The sequence below is a fragment of the Lactuca serriola genome, chromosome 2 (genome assembly GCF_051521515.1).
Source record: "Lactuca serriola cultivar US96UC23 chromosome 2, Lser_US96UC23_V15, whole genome shotgun sequence".
In the NCBI taxonomy this organism is placed as follows: domain Eukaryota; kingdom Viridiplantae; phylum Streptophyta; class Magnoliopsida; order Asterales; family Asteraceae; genus Lactuca; species Lactuca serriola.
The window spans coordinates 183,000,348-183,024,438 of NC_136409.1; the positions used below are offsets into that span (position 1 = coordinate 183,000,348).

General features: G+C 34.4%; 1 protein-coding gene and 3 long non-coding RNA genes across 9 annotated transcripts; 3 read left to right on the forward strand and 1 right to left on the reverse strand.

Moving 5' to 3' along the window:
* Window positions 1-3,516, forward strand: LOC145090629 (phosphate transporter PHO1 homolog 9-like). 6 transcript variants are annotated; one of them, XM_079028764.1, is made up of 11 exons: window positions 1-568; window positions 665-911; window positions 1,055-1,103; window positions 1,192-1,263; window positions 1,345-1,474; window positions 1,609-1,988; window positions 2,070-2,219; window positions 2,309-2,461; window positions 2,661-2,939; window positions 3,022-3,161; window positions 3,233-3,516. In XM_079028764.1, exons 1-11 carry the CDS (start codon window positions 1-3, stop codon window positions 3,321-3,323), a joined length of 2,259 nt encoding a protein of 752 aa, XP_078884890.1. In that variant the 3' UTR covers window positions 3,324-3,516. The 6 variants fall into 6 exon arrangements, with proteins under 6 accessions (XP_078884890.1, XP_078884893.1, XP_078884888.1 ...); XM_079028767.1 differs by having other exon boundaries at window positions 707-911; XM_079028762.1 differs by having other exon boundaries at window positions 1-550; window positions 632-911.
* A 4,701-nt stretch (window positions 3,517-8,217) lies between these two features.
* Window positions 8,218-9,470, forward strand: LOC145090630 (uncharacterized). Its single transcript, XR_013701680.1, has 3 exons — window positions 8,218-8,437; window positions 8,522-9,004; window positions 9,202-9,470. It is a non-coding gene; the product is annotated as an uncharacterized LOC145090630 (long non-coding RNA).
* A 4,938-nt stretch (window positions 9,471-14,408) lies between these two features.
* Window positions 14,409-16,015, reverse strand: LOC145090631 (uncharacterized). Its single transcript, XR_013701681.1, has 6 exons — window positions 15,768-16,015; window positions 15,595-15,672; window positions 15,405-15,485; window positions 15,244-15,299; window positions 15,061-15,131; window positions 14,409-14,975 (listed from the first exon to the last, which is right to left on the reverse strand). It is a non-coding gene; the product is annotated as an uncharacterized LOC145090631 (long non-coding RNA).
* Window positions 16,016-21,756: 5,741 nt separating this feature from the next.
* Window positions 21,757-23,518, forward strand: LOC145087668 (uncharacterized). Its single transcript, XR_013700850.1, has 3 exons — window positions 21,757-21,900; window positions 22,650-22,713; window positions 23,272-23,518. It is a non-coding gene; the product is annotated as an uncharacterized LOC145087668 (long non-coding RNA).
* Window positions 23,519-24,091: the final 573 nt, after the last annotated feature.

Sequence of the window (24,091 nt, forward strand, 5' to 3'; positions counted from 1 at the left end):
ATGAAGTTTGGGAAGGAATTTGCTTCACAAATGGTGCCGGAATGGCAGGCAGCATACATGAACTACAACCACCTCAAGATTCTCATTAAAGAAATCTTGATTTTCCGGCGACTGCAGCAAAACGAGTCAACCCCGGGGTATCAGGCAAACCCACCACTACCATCAAAAGGTTCATCACGGAAGAGAAAGGTGTCTCTTCACAAAGCCTTCGGTGGACTAACAAATGGCAATTCTAATAACAAGGATAAAGAGGATGAAGTGATTCTGGTAAGTGCAATGCAGCAATCGGAGGAGAACTACCGGACTGTTTTCCTCCGGTCATCGCAGGACGCCGGAGAGTCTGAGCTAGGGTTTTTCAGAAAACTTGATGATGAGTTCAACAAAGTGATCGATTTCTATAAGGAAAAGGTAGGGGAGATGGTGATCGAAGCTGAGGAATTGAGTAAACAAATGAACGCTCTTATTGCTCTTCGAATCAAAGTTGAAGATCCTCTTTTCTGCAGTTCATCTCCTATATTTTCCTCTCGATTCGCCAATGAACAAATCACAGGTTATTTGCGACACTATAGTTATGTTTTAGTGACGGTTGTCATTTGTGACGCTTAAGTAAATTTTTGACGTTTTCTGTCAGATGTGATTCAAGAAACAAAATTGCATGGGGAAGGAAATGGCAAACGTAAAATAGGAAGTGGTAGAATGGACAAAGAACAGGAGATGGTTTCTTTAGATGTTCTAAATCATGTAAAGATCAATGTTATGCCAGAAACACCAAGGTCATCGTTGAAAAATGCTTTCGGTAGTTCAAAATTAAGCTTCTCATTTAGTAAAAAAGAACTCAGAAATGCAGAACAAAAGTTGAAGCAGGCTTTTATCGAGTTCCACCAAAAGCTTCGCCAACTGAAAAGCTACTCGTAAGCAACATGGATAATTCTCAAACTATTTGTTTGCATATTAGTAATAATCTTGGTTGCTCTCTTTATCCTAGCGACGCTTTTTCATGCAGTTTAAGTGTCGCTAAGCTGTTCTTTTCTTTTTTGTAACTCTCTTTATACAGCTTCTTGAACCAATTGGCTTTCTCCAAGATCATGAAGAAGTATGATAAGGTCTAAATTTTTTGATTTTCCAATTTCCATAGTTATTTCTACTTGTACGCATATGTGCATTCAACATCTAACAGTTCTATTGGTATAGATCACATCAAGAAACGCGTCAAAGGATTATTTAGGGATGGTTGAGAAATCATACTTAAGACAATCTGATGAGGTATGTATCTATGACTTTACATTTAGTTGTTTTTCAAATTAGAAAACGATGAAATAAGTTGTTTTTATGGTGTTTATGTAGGTTTCTAAGCTCATGGAGAGTGTTGAATCTGTTTACATAGAACACTTCTGCAATGGAAACCGTAGTCTAGGAATGAAAACTTTACGTCCAAAAGCTAAAACGGACAAGCATAGAGTAACATTTTTTACGGGTACGTTGTGGACAATATTATCTTTGTAGGGAGAATTTATATATGTCTCCAATTAAAAAATCCGTCACTAATGTCTAGACCCATCGCTATATAAAATGATGCAAAAGTGTGATGCTATAATGTATCTCATACAGGTTGCTTCTTGGGATACTCGGTAGCATTTATCATTGCAATAATCTTAATGATACACGCTAGAGACCTTCTCAACAGTGAAGGGCGCGATCAATACATGACTAATGTATTTCCATTATACAGTATATTCGGCTTCCTCGTGTTACATATGTTAATGTATGCCGGAAACATCTACTTTTGGAAGCGTTATCGTGTCAATTATGCCTTCATTTTTGGGTTCAAACCAAATACTGAATTAGGTTATCGAGAAATCATACTTCTCAGTTCTGGCCTATCAGTACTCACTCTTGCAGCCATTCTCTCAAATCTTGAAATGGACATAGATGAAAGTGCTAGAAGCTCCAGAACTCTAACTGAACTACTCCCTTTAGGATTAGTCGTGGTAATAAATTAGTCTTTTGCCCTCTTGTAATTTCTTCTGACCAAAAAACTATGTTGATTAGTTGCAAGTTTGATTTTTCAGGTTGTACTTTCGATAGCGTTCTGTCCGTTTAACATCGTCTATCGTACAAATCGTTTCTTCTTCATAGCCAGCATATGGCGTTGTATTTGTGCTCCTCTGTACAAGGTTACTCTTCCTGATTTTTTCTTGGCTGATCAACTAACTAGTCAGGTAAGTTTCAAGATATTACAAATTTAGTTACACTTACAGGCGTGACAAAATGTTTATAAGAATTAATATCGAACTACATATGATTTCAGGTTCAGTTATTCAGGAACTTGCAGTTCTATATATGCTACTACGGTTGGGGAGACTACAAAAGCAGGGAATCTAGTAGGTGTAGAGGAAGTAGCGTTTACAACAACATTTCTTTAGTCATCGCTATTATCCCTTATTGGATTCGATGTCTACAGGTATATTCAATAAAAATGGTAAATTACGACATAAATATATAATTCATGACTAATGACTTTATATCTTTTAGATTTTAATTAGTTTTCATGACGAATAAGTTTATATTGGTCAATCGTTTTGTTGGTTATGTCATGCTTATTATGATATTCCATATATATGTTTATTGTGACACTTTGTTAACATGTAACAACCCCTCAGTGCTTGCGACGCCTGTTTGAAGGAGAAGACTCGAGTCAAGCTGTGAATGCACTCAAGTACTTCTCAACAATTGTTGCTGTTATTTCACGAACATTTTATGTTCAAAAGAAAGGACTAGCATTGAAAATACTTGCAACATCCACTTCGGGTGTCGCGACAGTTTTCGGCACATACTGGGACTTGGTGTGTGACTGGGGACTTCTACGTAGAAACTCTGAAAACCCTTGGTTAAGAGACAAACTACTTTTGCCCCATAGATCTATCTACTTTTTAGCGATGGTAATATAGAATTTGCAACAACTTTCTCTCTTTCAAAATCCAATGGTATTTTCATGACACCATTATGTGACGATTTTTGCAGGTAGTGAATGTGATATTGAGGCTAGCTTGGGTGCAAACGGTGTTAGATTTTCATGAAGCTTCGTTCCTCCATAGAACAGCTTTAGTAGCTTTTCTCACTAGTTTGGAGATCATTCGTCGTGGTATTTGGAACTTCTTCAGGTTGGTGTTTTAGTGACGGAAATGTATATTTTTTCTTGGTTAGGATTCGTTGTTGATGGAGAAAAATGCAGGTTGGAGAATGAGCATCTGAACAATGTTGGGAAATATCGAGCTTTCAAGTCTGTGCCATTACCTTTTAGTTACGAGAACAAGAAGGATTGATAATTTGATCTTCTTTTCACTTTTTGGAATGCAATTACATGCTTCTTTAATAAAACAATTATTAGCGAGTTTTGGAGTGAATAGATAGACTTTCGAAAATAAAAGAAAAACATTTGTAAAAAATATATTCTTGTAGACCAGAAAGATTGTTCAATATTGTTTTAATATGAGCAATCACAAACAGTGCAAAGAACTGAGTCATTGGATCAAAACCAACCCCATACGATCCAGATTTGCCCTAGTTGTAGAATTTGAGAGAGAAAGAAATGAAAGAAATTGAGAGAAACGAGTGAATCTTCTTATTAATAAAAATGTACCTTTTTGCTACATATACACTACTAGAAAACATGGTGTTTTCCTACGAAAAATAGCTACGGAAAATTTCCGTAGCTAATTAGCTACGGAATTGCTACGGATCAGCTACATAATAGGACGCCCTAGTTTGGTAACGGAATAGCTACGGAATAGCTACGGAAGCGGGTCTGTAGCTATTCCGTAGCTAATTAGCTACGCAATAGCTACGGAATAGCTACAAATGCGAATCCGTAGCTATTCCGTAGCTAATTAGCTACAGAATAGCTACGGAATAGCTACATATGCAAATTCGTAGCTATTCCGTAGCTATTTAGCTACGAAATGGCTACGGAATACCTACGGATACTAATTACCTACAGATTAGGTACGGATTTTTCTTATTTTCATTTTTTCGGGCACCAAACGTTGTTTTTTTCGCTTCGTTGTTTTCACACCTCTACTATACATGATTATCTTTATTTTCACCAACATGTAGCTATTAATATCGTTCACAAAGTTATGTCCCCTTCAGGATCAAGTACTCGTTTCACATTTTAACATTGTAATGCATATACTTTTTCATCAACTTGTGATGAATTATGTTTTTATATGTATATTTATACACATGAATGAGTTATGGTATATGTGTACGTGTATATGTGTATGTATACGTGTTTGTGAGATGTATGTGAACGTATTCATACGCATTATAGTGTTAAACCATTAAACGAACAATGGATCATGTATGTGCTCGCGACTTTATCAATGATATTAATAGCTATAAGTTGGTGAAAATATAGATAATCGTATATAATAGAGGTGTGAAAAAAACGGAGCGAAAAAAACGACGTTTGGTGCCCGAAAAAATCGAAAATAAGAAAAATCCGTAGCTAATCCGTAGCTAATTAGCTACGGACTAGCTATGGAATTCTAACGGAAAGCATACTCCGTAGCTATTCCGTAGGTAATTACCTATGGAATAGCTACGGAATATGCTTTCCGTTAGAATTCCGTAGCTAATCCGTAGCTAATTAGCTACGGATTGGCTACGGATTTTTCTTATTTTCGATTTTTCGGGCACGAAACGTCATTTTTTTCGTTCCGTTTTTTTCATACCTCTAATATACATGGCTATCTATATTTTCACCAACTTGTAGCTATTAATATCGTTCATAAAGTCGTGTGCCCCTTCGGGATCAAGTACTCGTTTCATTGTTTAACATTGTAATGTTTATACATTTCACCAACTTGTGATGGATTATGTTTGTATATGTATATTTATATACATGAATGAGTTGTGGTATATGTGTACATGTATATGTGTTTGTGAGATGTATGTGCACGAATTTATAAACATTATAGTGTTAAACCATTAAACGAACAATGGATCATGTATGTGCGCGCGACTTTATCAATGATATTAATAGCTATAAGTTGGTGAAAATATAGATAATCGTATATAATAGAGGTGTGAAAAAAACGGAGCGAAAAAAACGACGTTTGGTGCCCGAAAAAATCGAAAATAAGAAAAATCCGTAGCTAATCCGTAGCTAATTAGCTACGGACTAGCTACGGAATTCTAACGGAAAGCATACTCCGTAGCTATTCCGTAGGTAATTACCTACGGAATAGCTACGGAATATGCTTTCCGTTAGAATTCCGTAGCTAATCCGTAGCTAATTAGCTACGGATTGGCTACGGATTTTTCTTATTTTCGATTTTTCGGGCACCAAACGTCATTTTTTTCGTTCCGTTTTTTTCATACCTCTACTATACATGGCTATCTATATTTTCACCAACTTGTAGCTATTAATATCGTTCATAAAGTCGTGTGCCCCTTCGGGATCAAGTACTCGTTTCATTGTTTAACATTGTAATGTTTATACATTTCACCAACTTGTGATGGATTATGTTTGTATATGTATATTTATATACATGAATGAGTTGTGGTATATGTGTACATGTATATGTGTTTGTGAGATGTATGTGCACGTATTTATAAACATTATAGTGTTAAACCATTAAACGAACAATCGATCATGTATGTGCGCGCGACTTTATCAATGATATTAATAGCTATAAGTTGGTGAAAATATAGATAATCGTATATAATAGAGGTGTGAAAAAAACGGAGCGAAAAAAACGACGTTTGGTGCCCGAAAAAATCGAAAATAAGAAAAATCCGTAGCTAATCCGTAGGTAATTAGCTACGGACTAGCTACGGAATTCTAACAGAAAGCATACTCCGTAGCTATTCCGTAGGTAATTACCTACGGAATAGCTACGGAGTATGCTTTCCGTTAGAATTCCGTAGCTAATCCGTAGCTAATTAGCTACGGATTGGCTACGGATTTTTCTTATTTTCGATTTTTCGGGCACCAAACGTCATTTTTTTCGTTCCGTTTTTTTCATACCTCTACTATACATGGCTATCTATATTTTCACCAACTTGTAGCTATTAATATCGTTCATAAAGTCGTGTGCCCCTTCGGGATCAAGTACTCGTTTCATTGTTTAACATTGTAATGTTTATACATTTCACCAACTTGTGATGGATTATGTTTGTATATGTATATTTATATACATGAATGAGTTGTGGTATATGTGTACATGTATATGTGTTTGTGAGAGGTATGTGTACGTATTTATAAACATTATAGTGTTAAACCATTAAACGAACAATCGATCATGTATGTGCGCGCGACTTTATCAATGATATTAATAGCTATAAGTTGGTGAAAATATAGATAATCGTATATAATAGAGGTGTGAAAAAAACGGAGCGAAAAAAACGACGTTTGGTGCCCGAAAAAATAAAAATAAGAAAAATCCGTAGCTAATCCGTAGGTAATTAGCTACGGACTAGCTACGGAATTCTAACAGAAAGCATACTCCGTAGCTATTCCGTAGGTAATTACCTACGGAATAGCTATGGAGTATGCTTTCCGTTAGAATTCCGTAGCTAGTCCGTAGCTAATTACCTACGGATTAGCTACGGATTTTTCTTATTTTTATTTTTTCGGGCACCAAACATCGTTTTTTTCGCTCCGTTTTTTTCACACCTCTATTATATACGATTATCTATATTTTCACCAACTTATAGCTATTAATATCATTCATAAAGCCATGTGCACATACGGGATCCATTACTTGTTTTTTGGTTTAACACTATAATCCATTGCTCATTGTTTAACGTTGTAATCCTTACATATATATATACACACATACATATACATAAGCACACACATACATACTTATACAAATATACATATTTACCATAATTATCATATTTTTTTCATTATTTAATTTATACATTAAACGTATATTATTTTAATTGTTTATTTGTGTGTTAACCAATTTTTAATTTTTTTGAATATTATTATTATTGAAAAAAAATAATGAAAAAAATAATAATAATAATAGTGAAAAAAAAGTTTTAAGACTTGAATATTGAAAAGAAAATAATAATAATAATAATAATAATAATAATAATAATAATAAGCACACATACATACGATCATAAAAAAAAGTTTGAAGACTTGATTAATAATAATAAAATAATAATAATAATAATAATAATATCGAAAAAAGAAAGTGTATAAAATTATTAGGAGACAAGCTCAACAAGGATGTGGCATGCCCGGCCGGATGGTAATTGTGTTGGTTAGTTATGCAGGTGACTCGAGTTCGATTCTTACCCTACCGTTTTTTTCTTTATTTTCCAGAAACAAATTAAAATTAATTGGAGTCTAAACATTTAAGGAAGTGGCATACCCGGCCGGTTGGTAAGACTATTGGCTTAATACTTGTGAGACTGGAGTTTGAATCCTGTTGCAACAATTTTTTTTTTTTATTTGCTGGCCGGTGTCTCTAATTTATATTCCCCTTTTCTCCCCTTTTCTGTCTCCCCCCTTCTCGCAGCTTACAAGAACAAAAAAAAAAAAAAAAACACGCTACAACATCGCAGCTCTCTCTCCCTCTCTCTATCTGGTCGACGCACTCTTCCCCCTGGTGGCGGCGCCCCTTCCTCCTCCTGCACTTTCCGACGTCGACGGCACTGACACAGCCGGTGCTTCTTCCTGCTGCATTTTCCCGTCACCGAGCCAAAAGTAAACACTAGTTTTTTTTTTCTTTTTTGTTTCTTTTTAAAAATTACTTTGTTTTAGGTGTAATTTTGTTGAATGTGAGCTAGTAAGGTTGATTTTTTTGTTGAATATGAGGTTTTAGGTTGATTTTTTTTGTTGAATGTGATGTTTTAGGTTGATTTTGGTGTTTAAGATTTGGTAAAGTTACTTCCTCCTGCACTTTGTTGAAAGTGTGGTTATAGATTTGTTAAATATGAAATATAGGTTGAATTTGAGGTTTTAGATTTGTTAAAATATGATATATATGTTATATAAAAAATGTTAAGTTAATTTGTTAAATTTGTTAAAAATGTTAGTTAAATGTTTATATATGGAATTTTAGTTAATTTAAAATGCATATTATGATATTGATCATTTGTTGAAACGTTATGTATCGTTAGTCATACATATTAGATTAAATGGGATGTTACACTATTATATTGAAATGTTATAATTCTAATTAACATTTTTAAATGGAAATGTAGTTTTAGATCAAAATGTTGTCTAATAGAGAATGGATGTACACGAAGAGACTTGATAGTCGTCGTTTGTTTAATCCGTGTATTCATCTCTTTTGGGGATCAAAAAATCCACAGCGCGTGTATTCATCTCTTTTGGGAGAATTTAGATCATCCGTGGGCCCGGTTCAGTGATATTCCAAATGAGGCTCTTCTACAGATGTTTTCGCGTTTCGGGGTAATATATTAAATACTTGTTATTGTATCTTATACTCATTTGTGTTTAGTTTGTATTTTTAAATTTACTTTTTATCTTTTACAGACAATGTACAGGTGGCATTCACTACATTAATTGTACGTTGACTTTTATGTAGGAAAAATTGATGGGTAAACCACCCACACAATATGATGTTTTCGTGAAGACGCATGACACTGCCGGGTCAAAGAAAAAATATTTTGAGGGAAATCATGAAAATATTGAATATTGCTCGTAGACGGCCAAAGAAGCACTAGTAACTTATCTTTATCATTTATGTATATTGATTGTCTCATTTTTGTATATGACAATCATGTTTTTTGTAATTTGTAGGAGGGGTATCTGCATGGGTTGGTCAACAAATTTGGTGAAGATCCTTCAAATCGTAAGGATGATGTAGATGTATGGGAGGAAACCCAACTTAGAAGAAAAGGAAAGAAGAAGGGTGCTATCTATGGGATAGGAGCATCGGATATACATTTTTTGGTTTTAGGGACTCCATCTTCCCAATCCACCCAGTCCACCCAGTCGAATAGCACGCAACAAGAGGTATGTTGATAATACTAATTAAATTGATAATAAACAAAAATATGTTGCTATTATGGTTAAAAGTTAGGTAGTTTGGTGAGAATATTGATTAAATTGATAATAAACAAAAGTATGTTGCTATTATGGTTAAAGGTTACAATAAACTAAAATAAATTGCTATTATTGTTTAAGTATTGAATTGTGTCACCATTTTTTAGGTTGATAGGTTGCGTGCACAAGTTTCTGTCATGGAACAACAACAACAAATGAAAGAACAAATGGAGATGGTTATGAGGATGATAAATATATCTGGAAATCAACCCCGTGGTCCCCCCGATAATCCACCCGAGGACAATTGATAAGTATTTTGGAACAATTGAATTTGTAAACACTTGTATTGTTTGCTTGTTTTGTTATGCCTAATTTGTATGGTACTTGAGACATTTGTATGGTATTTAAGACAATGAAATTGAATGTGTCAAAGTTGGTATTAGGGACATTTTTTGGTGTATTTTGGACAAATAGAATTGATATGGTATTTGACAAAAAATGGAAATTTTTAAATTTTTAAAATTTAATTTTTTTGATAAAATGAAATTAGCTACGGACTAGCTACGGAAATCCGTCGCTAAATAGGTCCGTAGGTATTCCGTAGGAAGAAAGTCAATTTTAGTCAAACTTGAGTTCTGTCGTTAATCCGTAGGAAATCCGTAGCTAAACAGTTCCGTAGCTATTCCGTAGGAAAATACTTGCGTGGGTAATCCGTAGGAAATCCGTAGCCATGCTATTCCGTAGCTATTCCGTAGGAACATACACCCGTTGGCAATCCGTAGGTATTCCGTAGCAATTACTGGCCGTAGCTATTCCGTAGGTATTATACCTACGGAAATATCCGTAGCTATTCAGTAGCTAGTCCGTAGCAATTCCGTAGGTAAAAATTTCCCACGGGCATTTATGCTACAGGGCATTTTCCGTAGCAAATCCGTAGGTATCGCCTTATACCTACCGAATAGCTACGGATTGTGCCGTAGCTATTGCCCTAGTTTTCTAGTAGTGATATACATTCAGACATAAAGAGTAAACGACTTAACAAACTTCATAACTAATCTATAACTAACACGACAGAAAATTATATAAATGCCTTTGTTATATAATGACGGATTTAGCCTTGAGGCTAACACTAGTAGCCCATATATCTAAACCAATTACTCTCCACCTTAAGATATTAAATTTGATCGGTTTATGTTTATTCCATTTCGTTTTATTACTCTCCATTATCATTGCACTATCAAGAACATGTTGAATAGACGAAACCCAAGAAACATCTTCTAGTTAACTCCCGATACCTACCAAGGATCTTCTTTATCTTATATTAGTTTTTTTATTTTATTAAATTTCATATAATATTTTAATATAATAATTGCAATAAGTATAATAATAAATGAAAACTTACATTTTAATTTCGAATTTTCCAAAATTAAAGCTCTTTAATTTCTTTTATCTATTTATATTATTTGTTTAAATTTAAAAGATAAAAAAAACATTTTCATTATAATAATTCATTAATTTTCTTATTTTCTTTTAAATTCAAAGCTCTCAAATATATATATATATATATATATATATATATATATATATATATATATATATATATATATATGGCAATGTTATTTTCTTTTAAATTCTAGCACACAATAAATGTAAAAAACAAATTGGAGAGTAATTCATTATTTGGCGTTTTTTCGTTGGTTTGGAGAAAAATAATGAATTCGTTCAACGAAAAAACGCCAAACCAATTTAGTATGGATGCTAATTACACCCAATTGGTTAAAAAAAAAAAACTACCAATTCCCAAACCCCTCCATATTTAATATCTTCTTATTTTTTTAAGATTATTCAAAACCTTGATAGGAGCTTTAAACATGGAGAGAGATAAATATCTAGTACTAACTTTATCAAAGTGGCATGACAATCGTCAAAGAACATGCCGGGCTCCGGCTCCGCGCACCTGCTGACACCTTTTGATGTACTTTCTAGTGTGCGCTTTAGTTTTCGAATGTCTCGTTCCATGGCTTCGCTTGCATTACCGGGTATGAGTGGTTTTGTTGTAGAAGTGACAGTCTTTTTAGGAATAATTACCAGCCAAAAATATCTTTTAATGCCTAAAATTATCATCACTGTTAACTTTCCAAGTAGAACAATACATGTACCGAACAAACAAACATGAACAAGTGCTTGACCATGTTGGTTCTTTTAAGTTTAACTGAACAAACGAACGAACAAGAACGAATAAACAACAGTTTTTTGTGTGTTTGTTTGTAATAAATATCTTTTTCATTTTCATTAAATTGTATTCGTTAAGATGCGAAACAAACAAAAACGAAAATGAATGAACATAAACCATTTAGTACCACTAGAAAATTGGATGGTTACCTACTAGCAATTTTGTTGGTATTTGGTAGGAAACAACAATTACCAACAAAGGTCCAACGAAAGATGTTTGTTGGAAAAAAAAGGCCGTGGGAAACCCTGTTCCTACAAAATTCCAATGAAATTCCTGACAAATTTCCTACATAATATTTCGTAGAAAATTTCCAACAAGGCGTCCCTAGCCTTCATGACACATTTTTTCCTACAAAATTTCTACATATAATCATTCCAACAAATTTCCAACGATCTAAATTTTCAAAAGAGTTTAATTTTATGCATTTTTCTGTAGGTATTATGTTGGTAAGAATAATTTTTTTTAATTTTATAAAATACCAATATTCAAGAAATTAAAAATAAGCAGTTTTTGCAGAAATTATATAATAAACTATAAATCAAATACAAATTCTTTAAATATGCACTATCAACCACAATAATAGTAAACACATAAAAACAATTTAATACAAATCCAAAATGATACCAGTACTTCAATAAAATGACAGGTACTATCTAACTATCCCAAAATGATAGCTACTATCTAAATATCCAATAGTTCTTCAAAATGATATTTACTATCTAATATTTCACCAAAACAATTAGGTATTTGTACTTCACCAACATGCTTAATAAAAAGTTTCCAACAACAAATCTAACATCGATCTTCAGGAGGGTTAACAAATTGTCTCATCAGTTGAGCCAATTGTTGTTCTTGTTTTTGTTGCATCAAAACTCTTCCCCTCTCCACATTTTCAAGTTGGGTTCGTAGCTCCTTAACCTAAAAACAAACATATAATTAGCAAAAAAACAATATATATAAACATTCTTTATCCAATATAGAAACATACAAAAACATATTCCATAATAGCAACGCACTTTACTTTTCTACCAATATAGGTCTTTAGCTTATTTTTTATCCATAATAGCAACACTTTATTTTAACAAAATATAACAACAAGTTATTTATTTAGGAACTGTTTTCATTCAAAATAGCAAAGTACTTCGTAATAGCAACATACTTCATTTTTTATTCATAATTACAACATAATACTTTGTATAAGTTTCTTGGTTGTTTTGGAATAAATATTAGGGGTTATAACCCTTGATTTTTGTTTCATGTCAAGAAATTTAGTGGATTTAATCTCCATGATAACTTGCGGTGTGTGATAGCTCTAATTTCCAAAGAGGCAGTGATGTCTCTCAGAAAAAGGTCAATAGAGTTGATTGTGTTGGATAATTCCATAAACTCTTTTTTTGTTTACTTCCAAAAGTTTCATTCTCCATTAATAAAGTTTTTGACCATTTTAAGTTTACCCACAACCAACAATAATGGGGAAAAAGAGAATCAGATTTCAAGCCATTATCAGAATTCCACCTGTCAATTATTGATATTGCAAAGCTACAGTGGTTTAGCCATGAGTTGAAGAATCTAAACGGACAGGGACCAAATATACGTTTTGATGAAGATATATTAATTGGACAATGATCTGAACGTAATTGTGGGTGGATAGTTACAAATAGTTGTGGATAGGTTGTTGTGAGAAGCTAAATAGGAAATTGTTCTCTCCGCTTTTCTAGGAGTCTACTTATATGGATGACTATTGTACACAAAAAACAAGTGTTTAGGAGGACCAAATGTGCGGATATTTTAAACTTGAATAAACATGATAACGTAAAAAAATTTACGTCGAAACGTAGACAAACTTAAATTTATATCGCATGCACATAAAAAAACAAGTAAGTTTAAAAAAAATAACGAACGAAAGTTCTAAATTTATGTAGAAACCTTGACCACCTTAAATTTATACCAACATACATAAAACTAAACACACAAAATATTAGTTTGTTTAAGTTAATGAACGAAAATTATTAATAAAAATCAGATTATATATATATATATATATATATATATATATATATATATATATATATATATATATATATATATATATATATTACGAAGGATAAACACGAAAGTTACTCTCCTTGCTTTGCGGGAGAGTCTACTTATGTGGAGGACTATTGTAGACAAAAAAAAAAGACAAAGAAGGACCAAATGTACGAATATTCTAAACTCAAATAAGCACAAAAACGTAAAAAGATTTACATCAAAACATAGACAAACTTGAAGTTATACCGCACGTACATAAAAAAGCAAGTTGAAAAAAAAAACGAACGGAAGTTCTAAATCTATGTCGTAACATTGACCACTATGCACTTATATTGACACATGCATAAAAATAAGCACATTTTTTTTAAAATTAATGAACGAAGTAATTTAGGAAAATCATATTTTAGACACTATATGGGATAAACACGAAAGTTTACAAATGGAAATGTGAAAGTGAAATTTTACAAAGTTCAAAATGAAGGTGAAAGTGACATTTTAAAAAATAGAAGAATGAAAACATCATTTTCCAAAGTATTAAAAAAAATAAAGAAGTGAAAAATATCATTCTACAAAGTAAAATAGAAAATTAGAAGGACTTAATTTGGCAAACCACAAGAATTAGGGACCAAATAAAAACTTAGAAGGAGTTAAGTTTCTAAACAACAAAACTATCGAGACAGGGACCAAAGATGTCAATACGCTAAACTTATATGGCAAAAATAAAAAATCACAAAGCATACTATGCATTTCTTATTTCTAACTAGATGGAAACCCATGCTTTGCATGGGGCAGAGGATGTTATTGTTGTATTTAGCCCAAGTACAAGCTAAATGCAGGATATGGAAAGCTACTTTTTTTATAATTTTTTTTTTATTTTTAGGTGTAATATGTAGAACAAAACTGTTCGAAACTGAAAAAAAATTGTCAGCTGTTCATCATACATTAACTAAGATTTCAGAACAAAAATTCTCACATTTTCTCTTATGTTAGCCACTATTTCACCAAGACACTCAATAATTAATTCGGTTAAAAAAATCCAAAGGCTTAGTTATCATGTTTTGTAATATTAATAGTTTTTAATGAATATAAATCATTCATATATACATACAATTTCATAGATTTGTAACACAAATGGATTTCGATTCAAGACAAACATCTAAAATGACAATAATAATCAAGAAAAAAAAGAAATCAGTGTATAGGAAAAAAGAAAAGAACCATGGTAGGAAATGTTTAGCCTTCTAATGGAGACCAGTTTAAGGATGGACGTAAATCCTTACAAAATGCATCATAAATCCTTCCTTGTGGAGCAGGAGGTATTGGCAACTCAATCTACACACAATAATTTACAAATTTATAACAATAAATAATAATTTATAAGATGAAAGTAATAAACTAATAAAAAAATGATAAAATTTCATTTCCTGAACCTCATCACCACTCAATATTTTGATGATCCTTGCTGACCAATAACAATCATCTTTACACCAATCTACCAAATCCCCAACTTTCCATTCACCATCAATCACAACACTACTTCTGTAATCGAATTGACAGTTGGCATTTCATTTTTGAGATACATTTTAGGATATGGAGGTCGCACCATTAATTGTTTCTTTATCTGCTTTGACTTCCTTCCATAATGAGGCAATTCGTATATCGTTGTCCATTCAATAGCTGCAAATTGATTGAAAGTGGTGATTTTAGAACAAATGAAAAGATTGTGATTAGTGATTCATATATAGCAGGTTAGTCAACTCACCTTCCTCTGGAAAGTCAAAAAAAAGCTAATTATATCTACTTTATTATGGAAGGAAGATGAAAGTTTCCGGGCTGCAATATACACACATGGTATTAATATTTGATATATGTAAATAATTATACTTATGTTAAGATATAAAAACTTCTAATATATTTTAGTCGAAGATGAATATCCAGAGGGTACTTTTTGATCCGGGAAAAAAGGGTGTCTGAAGTCTAGGTTGATGTTGGGAATTTGACCTAATTATTAGGACAAAGAAATTGTTACAATAGCTATAAATAAAGATCATAAGCTCGTAATGAGTATATATAAACGTTAATAAAGCATTTCAGCAAGATATGTACCTTTTTTCATTCTTTAAGTCAATTAGGAAACATAGTTCAATAAAACAATGTGCTTCTACCGTGGGGCCGGAAACAACTTATCTACAAAGAAAGACATTCGATTAAATAGATGCTTTATTGTGAAGTTCAATGGAAAAATCAGTATATTCTATTTATTCCAGATATAGATTTTTTTGGGTAAAACATTTACCTGGGCATTCCAGCAAACATGTGGTGGGCATAGATAGAAAGATACACATGCACAAAGAAAAATGGTTTTTTCCCGATCCTGTTAATTGTCATCCACATTTGAACACATTTTTCAAAAACCTAGAGAAAAAGAGTAGTGATGAACATCTGTTTAAGAAAGAGAGATAAAGATACCTTACTTATTAGCCGACAACACCTTCTTCATTAGAGTTGATACCTTCGTCATTAGGCTGACGATGCTGAGAGTGGTGGTGGCGGTGGAGGTCGATCTAAACCGCATCAGAATCAACAATGGGTTGTAGCCGGAAACCTCCAGACACAACCAACGTCGGTTATAAACCCAACACCACATCAATTGTCGAACTGCACCAACAATTTAGAGCCCTGAGATTGGAGCTGGTTAAAATCAAAACTAACCTAACATTAAACATAAAGAAGAGTATTAACTGATGATGAAAACTTATTTATAATTAATTGAAGGGTGAATATGTACCTAAGTTTTTAAGAACATATATTGTTTGGTTGAAGAAGATGCGATGGTGGCCGCGGTTGGATGCTGCTTCTCATATGCCAGAGTATGTGAGAAACTATAAATCAAGGGTCAGATAAGAAAAGAAAATCCCCAATTTGATCTATCATTCAAAAAAATCGAAAACTTCAAAATCAGAATTGCATCTTCCATAATTGACCTATAGAGCGAGAGTTAGGGCATGAGAAAAACCAGAAAACGCAAGATCAATGAGTCGCAGACAATAGAATAGGAATTGCAGTGACGGCGGCTGTTGCTCCTCTTGCTCGTCGTTGATGGTGATAAAAAAACTGATCAAAAATCAATGTTGCACTCTCCGGAACTTGTGGGGGCGGTGAGCATCGTTGACGAAGTAAACCCCATGAACAGTGGTGAAAAAGCAGATTGTTGGTGGTGGTGAACGATGGCCGCCCATAGGGTGATGGCGGTGAGGTTTCACTGAGAAGAAGAATGAAGAAGCGATGGATGAGAATCGGTGAGTAGAGAAGAGAGAATGTCGAATGGAAAACACGTAGACAATGGATATCCCAACGCGACCACGTGTATAGGAGGGCTCTCAAACCAAAAGCGGTGACATTGAGCAGGAAGGGTCAAATTGCAATTTCAATGAACAACTGGACCAATTATGACATACAGCAAACATGTCGACCAAACATGTTAAAAAGTCACCAACTTTACTGTAGCTAAGGCCACATAATTTTAATATATAGTATAATTAGATATATATAATAATTTGTTGAAATGTGAGAAGCTATTTTGGCAAAATAAAGAGTTAAGATCCAAGTCCTTCCTCTTCATTCTTGACCACATTAAAGTGTCCAAAGAGCAACCAGCAACAATCGTTATGAGAATTCATAAGGTTTTGTATGACTGAATAATATATGATACGTTTAGTTACGGAAAAACAGTTTTCATTTTCTGTTTTTCGTTTTCCCTTTTTAGTTTTAGTTTTCCCTTTTTAGTTTTCGTTTTCCGTTTTCGGTTCTCATTGGAAAATTTAGAAAACGCGTTTAGTTAAAACTTATTCGTTTTTCATTTTCAGTTTTAGAAAATTAGAAAACGTGTTTAGATGTGTATTTTTCTATCGGTTTTCATTTTTAGAAAACGGTAGCGATGATAGGGTGGGTGTGGGGACGGTGGCGGTGGTGGGGGCAGCGGCGGGGGCAGTGGTGATGTCGATGATGGCGATGGTGGTGGTGGCGGTGGCAGCGGGGTGGCGGTGGTAGTGGTGGTGATGACAGGCGATGGTGGTAACAGCGACAATTATGGCATTGGTGGTGATGACAGCGGTGGTGGTGATGGGGTAATGGTAATGGTAGGTCGGTGATTGTGGTATTGGTGTTAGGTGGGTGGATGTGGGTGTGGGTGTGGGTGTGAGTGTGGGGGGTGTGGGGTGGGGTGGGGTGGGGTGGGTGTGAGTGTGAGTTTGTGGGTGTGTGAGTGTATGTTTGTGGGTGTGTGTGTGTTTGTGGGGGTGAGGGTGAGTGTGTGTTTGTGGGGGTGAGGGTGAGTGTGGGATGGGTATGGGTGTAGGTTTGGGTGTGTGTGTGTGTGTGGGTGTGGGTGTGTGTGTATGTGGGGGTTGGTGTGTGTGTGCGTTTGTGTGTGTGTGTGTGTTTGTGGGTGTGTGTGTGTGTGTGTATGTGTGTGTAGGGGTGAGGGTGGGCTTGGGAGTAAGTGTAGGTAGGTAGGGGTGTGGTGTTTTAAGGGTATTAAGGTGAGGTTAGGTAGAGGTGGATGGGGGTGGGAGTGGGTGTTTATATTTTAGAATTAGAAAAATGTGGAAAACAATAATTATCAGATTTCCAAAAATTTCAACTTCTTTGTAATTTTAAAAAACAGAAAATTTTCATTTTCCGTGAAAAATTTAAAAAAATAGACGAACTAAACGCGTTTTCAAAATTCTCATTTTTCATGGAAATCTTTTCCGGAAAACGGTCCATTTTTCTGCAACTAAACGCACCCATAGTATCTGTCATGAGTTTGTATATGTTAAAACTTTCTCGGACAACATAACCGAACAACTTTTTATACAAATAAAAGAGTTAATGAGCTCACATATTACATATATGAAAACCTCTTGTCAATGGTTGCAATATTAACATCATTAACTAGGCATGTAACCGAAAACCAAATAAGCATAAACTAAAAAAAAAATTGGGTCGAATACTACAAAATGTGATATCTAAGAAGGTGTTTAGAACCAGAACTGGCTTGTGCCGGACCGGAACAAAAAAATCGAATAAACTGTAACTAATAACCGAAAACTAAACCGAATACCATTAATTGGTTTCAACCGATTCAATTTTTGGATTAAAAAGTTCATCCCATCAATAACAACCAACAAGGTTGGGAAAGTAGAATTAATTATCGAGGAAGTACTCAATAATGATTTATATATCACCAAAAGAAAAGGTTACATCCACTCGGGACCAAATGATGTCAATCTCTCCATTTTCATTAAATTTCCAACTCATGAAACCACAAGTTGCCATTGCATATTGGAATATATTTATTTATTTAAATTTTGAGAAGCTTGTGAAGATAAATAGAATATATAATTTTATGAAATATTTTAGATAGATAAGGTTGTTTAATTGCTAAAAAATGATTTTCTTTATAAATATAAACTTTTATATGCCATTCTAAAAAAATATGAACTCTTATCCAATAAATTTCAAATGATTGAGCATCGGGGTCCAATGCTTTAAGGGGTTCATAATATATGGTCACATTTCGTATATGCGTGCGTGTCCGACAAACCACGTGATCAAAAGGATAAACTTTTGAGAAGTGGTGTAGGTTCGCTGAAAATTGAAATTATGTATTATACCACTTTTAGTGTTAAAGCGTGCTTTAGGTGCTTGTATATTCACAAGTGGTTTATTTATCTTTTTTTATTTTGTTTTTCTTTATATATATTGAAATTGTAGGGTAAAATCGCAGATGGAATAACCCCATCTGCGATTTACTTTGATTCCATCTGTGAAATTGCGTTTTTTTTTTTTATTATTATTTTTTAGTTTAACTATGAAATCAATTGGTTTGACTACGAAATAATGTTGCCGAACAAGAAGTTAAAGTTATGAATAGGCGTGTGATAGATAAAACTAAAAAGAAAAAAAATTCAAGTCAAAAAAATGAAAAAAGCATGTTTACGGGCATTATGTTGATGTTGGTGATGTACGTTTAGATATAACCGAGCTACAAACCAATTGATTTCATAGTTAAACTTAATAAAAAAAATTAAAAAAATAACCGCAATTTCACAGATGGAATCAGAGTAAATCGCAGATGGGGCTATTCCATCTGCGATTATACCCTACAATTTCAATATATATAGAGAAAAAAAATAAAAAAATAAAAATAAACCACCTGCGAATGTACAAGCAGCTAAAGCACAGTTGTAATTCCACCGCCCTTTCATCCAATCATAATCTACTTCTCGAACCTTTGTTTCCCACCGTCCTGTTATTTGCCCCCACCGATTTCATAGATCGTTGATTACAATCAAATAGCGCTTCTTCGACTTCCTTCCATCCTTCCATACGCTCTTCCAAACCACCGCCCTACACCTCCCTCTTCCACTGTATCTCTTCAAATTCCACCTCCGTCGGACACCACACATCAACATCCCAACAGGTATTAATCAGAGAAGAAATCGATGGCGGTTTCTACAATCCGTTGCCCTTTACAGTTTCTTCTTTGGTGAATAGAAGGTACCGATGTTCCATTGAAAGGGGAAGACTTAGGGTTTTGTTTCCATTCAAAATCTTCATATTTACTAATTTTTCTACCCAGTACCTTAGTTTTTGTTGAACCTAGGTTAAGTTGGTAAGGATGATATTGAACAAAGCTGAGAGGGTTACCGATCTTTCCTTTTTGCTTGATGATGGCACAGGTCGCATAGACTGCAACAGATGGTATCAGATTATCTCATGCTTACATTTACACTCCCCTCATATTCTGTGTTTTCACAATATAATTTTCATGTTTATGATGTATTAGGGTTCATGAACCTGTAGACACGAAGGAGATGGAAGCAATAATGTAAATCCCCAATTAATTCTAGGTTTTCAAATGGAAAATTGAATGGAAAATCTGACATTCTCTTCTTTTTGTTCTGAATATTTAGGGAGGGAATGTACGTTCGAGTTCATGGTCAACTAAAAGGCTTTCAGGGAAAAAAACAGTTAGTGGTCTTTGCATCAACTATGACATTCTCTTCTTTTTGCTCTGAATATTTAGGGAGGGAATGTACGTTCGAGTTCATGGTCAACTGAAAGGCTTTCAGTGGAAAAAGCAGTTAGTGGTCTTTGCATCAACTATGATGTCCATATTCCACTCCTTTTTTTTCTCTAATCATTTGATCTTTCACCTAAATCACTTTTCCGTTTATGATATTTGTTAAACTTGCAGGCCTGTGACTGATTTTCATGAGATCACACATCACTTTGTTGAATGCATATATGTCCACTCTTACAACATAAATTTAATGGTAAAATTTCACAACTCTACTCCAAGTTTCTTAACATTAAACACATGATATTCAAATAAAAATGCTTGAAAATCTTGTGTTTATTTGTGATAGAAACAACAAGTTGGTAGTAGTTATTAGTAGTAATCAATCTCATATGCCAAGTTCTGGAATTAACACACAATCTTACCAAACTGCTCCATCAAATCAGGTAACCTTTTAGAATCTTTTCTACAGTTTTAATCATAAGAAATAGTATTGTGTCATGTTAAGTTTAAAATTTGGTTGTTCACTGGTCAATATGTTGTTGATGGACTTTATGGAATTGATAAAAGGGTGATAAATTATTTGCAACTTCCAGCCAATTTGTAAGTTGGTTAGTTTGGTTTATTTTAGTTTTATTATGTGAAGTTCCAGTTTTTTGTAAGCTATTTGTATGTTTCAGAGCAAGGGAATCATGATTACATGTAGAAGAAATTGTTATGCAATTGGGCCTTCCTTTAGACAAGATTCAGTAATCCTCTGTTTATTTTATAAAAGTGTTGTATGGATAAATGATAAATGATGATTAAAGAATATGTTTTGATGGTTTTGAAATTCGAACAGGGAGGCGATTGGCTAATGTGTCCTATCAGCTTTTGCTACGTATATTAATTTGTGACTATTTTATTTGGGCTTTTTTCTACTCTTTCTTTTAACTCTCTCATCAAAACAGAAAATGAAAATAGGGACCCTTCAGATCAATTGTCACAACATAAAAATTATTGTAAGTTGGAACCCTACGCCATAACGATTTTTTCCATGAATTCTATGTAATTATGATATCCTTCATATAAAAAACACATTATAATAGTAATATGTTTTGATCTTTTTTTGATTTTTTTGATATTTTTGCAGTTAAGTATGTAACGCCCCGATTCTCAGGTATGGATTTAAATAAAAGGTTCTTTGGTTTTAAGTCTTACTCGACGAGTTGGTTGCCCTACTCGTCGAGTAGCAGCGGGGTGGGACCGCGTGTTTAGTGACCTACTCGCCGAGTCCAGGGAGGGACTCGACGAGTAGGAGCTGGCAGAGGAAACCCTAAATCTCGGGGTTTTGCACCCTATTTAAGGAGGCCTAATCCTCCTTTGGCCTCTTTACATTCTGTGAGAGCTCAGTAAAACCCTAATTCGTGTGGTACTCTTTTTTTGTTTTAAGCCTTGGAAAGAAGGTTGGATAGGAGGGAAAAGCTTGAAGAGCAAAGGGGTTGAAGCAAGGAAGGTGTGGGAAACAGAACTTACCTCAGCTAGCATCTTTTAGAGGTATCAAGTTGCAATCTTTACTCCTCTTCTCTTCTAGATCTCTTTGTGGTTGAGTTTTAGGGTTTTATGGATTTTTGGAGTCAATTTGGTGAACTATGGGCTAGATCTAAAGTTGTAACTTCAGATCTGGACCCTTCTCAAGTTCTAGAATCATAAAGTTTCTATTTTGGTCGTGGATGAGGCCTTCCTTGTGCATGAAACCCCATTAAGAGCTTAGATTTGGCATTAAGAGCCTTTTTAGTCATGCATGCACGTAAAGTCTGCAACTTTACGTGAAAAGCATGCCCTAGAAGCTTGGATCTGTAATTTGGAGCCATTGCATGACTTAAATGAGTCTGTATGGCTTAAGGACTGAAGGAACTCGTTGAGTCGCAAGGTTGACTTGGCAAGTCACATGAAGATGGCCATGAACTCGACGAGTTGGATGAAAAACTTGGCGAGTTCGATGAGGATTGCCATAGACTCGACGAGTTGTATGAACAACTCGGCGAGTCGGATGAGTTTTCCCCAAGTTATGAATGCGTGTGTATCCGTCATGTTGCTAGAAGGAAACTCGACGGGTGGTCTTAGGATTTCGATCGAAAATCGTAGGAACTCGACGAGTAGCCGAGGGTACTTGGCGAGTTAAGGTCAACATGGATTGTTGACCTTGACTGAGGACTTTGACTTTGACCAGGGGTTGTCTAGCTGGTTTATGGAGTACCTTGTGAGGTTGAGGACTTATGAGTATATTCGTACTATGGTACTAGGTGGTGGAGTCTTTGGCAAGTGATCTGAGAGTTGGGATTTATTTACCGAGTCGACATCTACGAGGTGAGTTATCCTCACTGTATCAAAAGGGTCTAAGGCACCATGGTCGGCCCTGTAGTTGTTATTGTTATGATATGATATATGCGATTATGATACGATAGATCGAAATCAGGATATACAGTATGTTATGTTTTGTGATCCTTAGGGATTGGTATGTTAGTGGCCTGTTGGGCCTGTGCTCTAGTCATGATAGATTATTATGATTGATGATCCATAAAATAAATATATTTGATGTCTGTATATGCCAGTATATGTTAGTTATGCGCACATGATTACTTGCTTGTTGGTTGGATTGAGGCGGTCCTACTTTGTGCTAAAGGCCAACATACCCTATGAGCGGTCTGGGGTGACTGTAGGCCCACGTGGCGGTGCAATCATGCCGAAGGCTCAGTATAGATTCAATTAGACTGTAGGCCCTGTAGGGCGGTCCAGTTAGGCCAATGGCCCAGTATGAATATTGATGGATTGATTATTACTGATATGATATTGTTAGTGTGGTATTGGTATTTTGGGGGTAGCTCACTAAGCCCTCGGGCTTACAGTTTACAATTATTGTTTCAGGTACTTCGGGAGATCATGGCAAGGCGAAGGTGTGACCGTATCGCTCATCATCCTTATGATCTGACTTTTGGGACACTCTGACTGAATAATGATTTGAAAACATTTTTGTAAACAATACTATTGGGGTTTTATTTATGATTGAAAAAGTTTAAATTTGGCATAAAATTTATGGATGTTACAAAGTAATTACAACTCTTTTGAAGGAGTTTTATACTGTGAACTTCATTTTGATCGGCTCCTCAAATTGACTGGCAGTATGGATAAGAAATTTAAAGGTTACTTTAGTCTTGTTTACTTACGAAAACTTTTAAACATCTTTCAATAAGGACAAACTTACAGATTCTTGCTACTAACTCACTCTGTTACATCCAAGTAATGACCAAATGTGTAATCTATGACTTTAATACGACCATGAACATACAATAATTGTAATGAAGAAGGTATTGAATGTTGCATTAATAGAGAGAAAGACCTATGGCATGCAATTATGTTAATTATGTGAACAAATGGTATAGAAGTAGAACAAAATGAAGGGAGAGGTCGGGTGCATGGAAAAGAGTCGAGTTAAATGACTCATTTTCGGTTGTATTTCTACAAATGATGTGGCTTTATGGGATATATCTTAGTTAGCTATGAAAACTTGGTCATTTACAAATTGGTTAACAAACATATGATATCGCTTATGGGATGCATGGTTTGACCATGGCTATGTGAGACTTGATCTGTATGAATGTGTAATCAGATATATATATCTGCTTATGTGTATGTCAAATTATTTGTATCAACTGATCAAAACTTAAGTAAAGTGTGTTGCTACTCT

Excerpts from the sequence above, each read along its gene's own strand:
- LOC145090629 (XM_079028762.1), top strand. The coding sequence starts at position 1 with ATGAAGTTTGGGAAGGAATTTGCTTCACAAATGGTGCCGGAATGGCAG. Across the intron at positions 1,104-1,191 it reads TCATGAAGAAGTATGATAAG|ATCACATCAAGAAACGCGTC; the intron begins GTCTAAATTTTT and ends CTATTGGTATAG. Across the intron at positions 2,940-3,021 it reads CTATCTACTTTTTAGCGATG|GTAGTGAATGTGATATTGAG; the intron begins GTAATATAGAAT and ends CGATTTTTGCAG.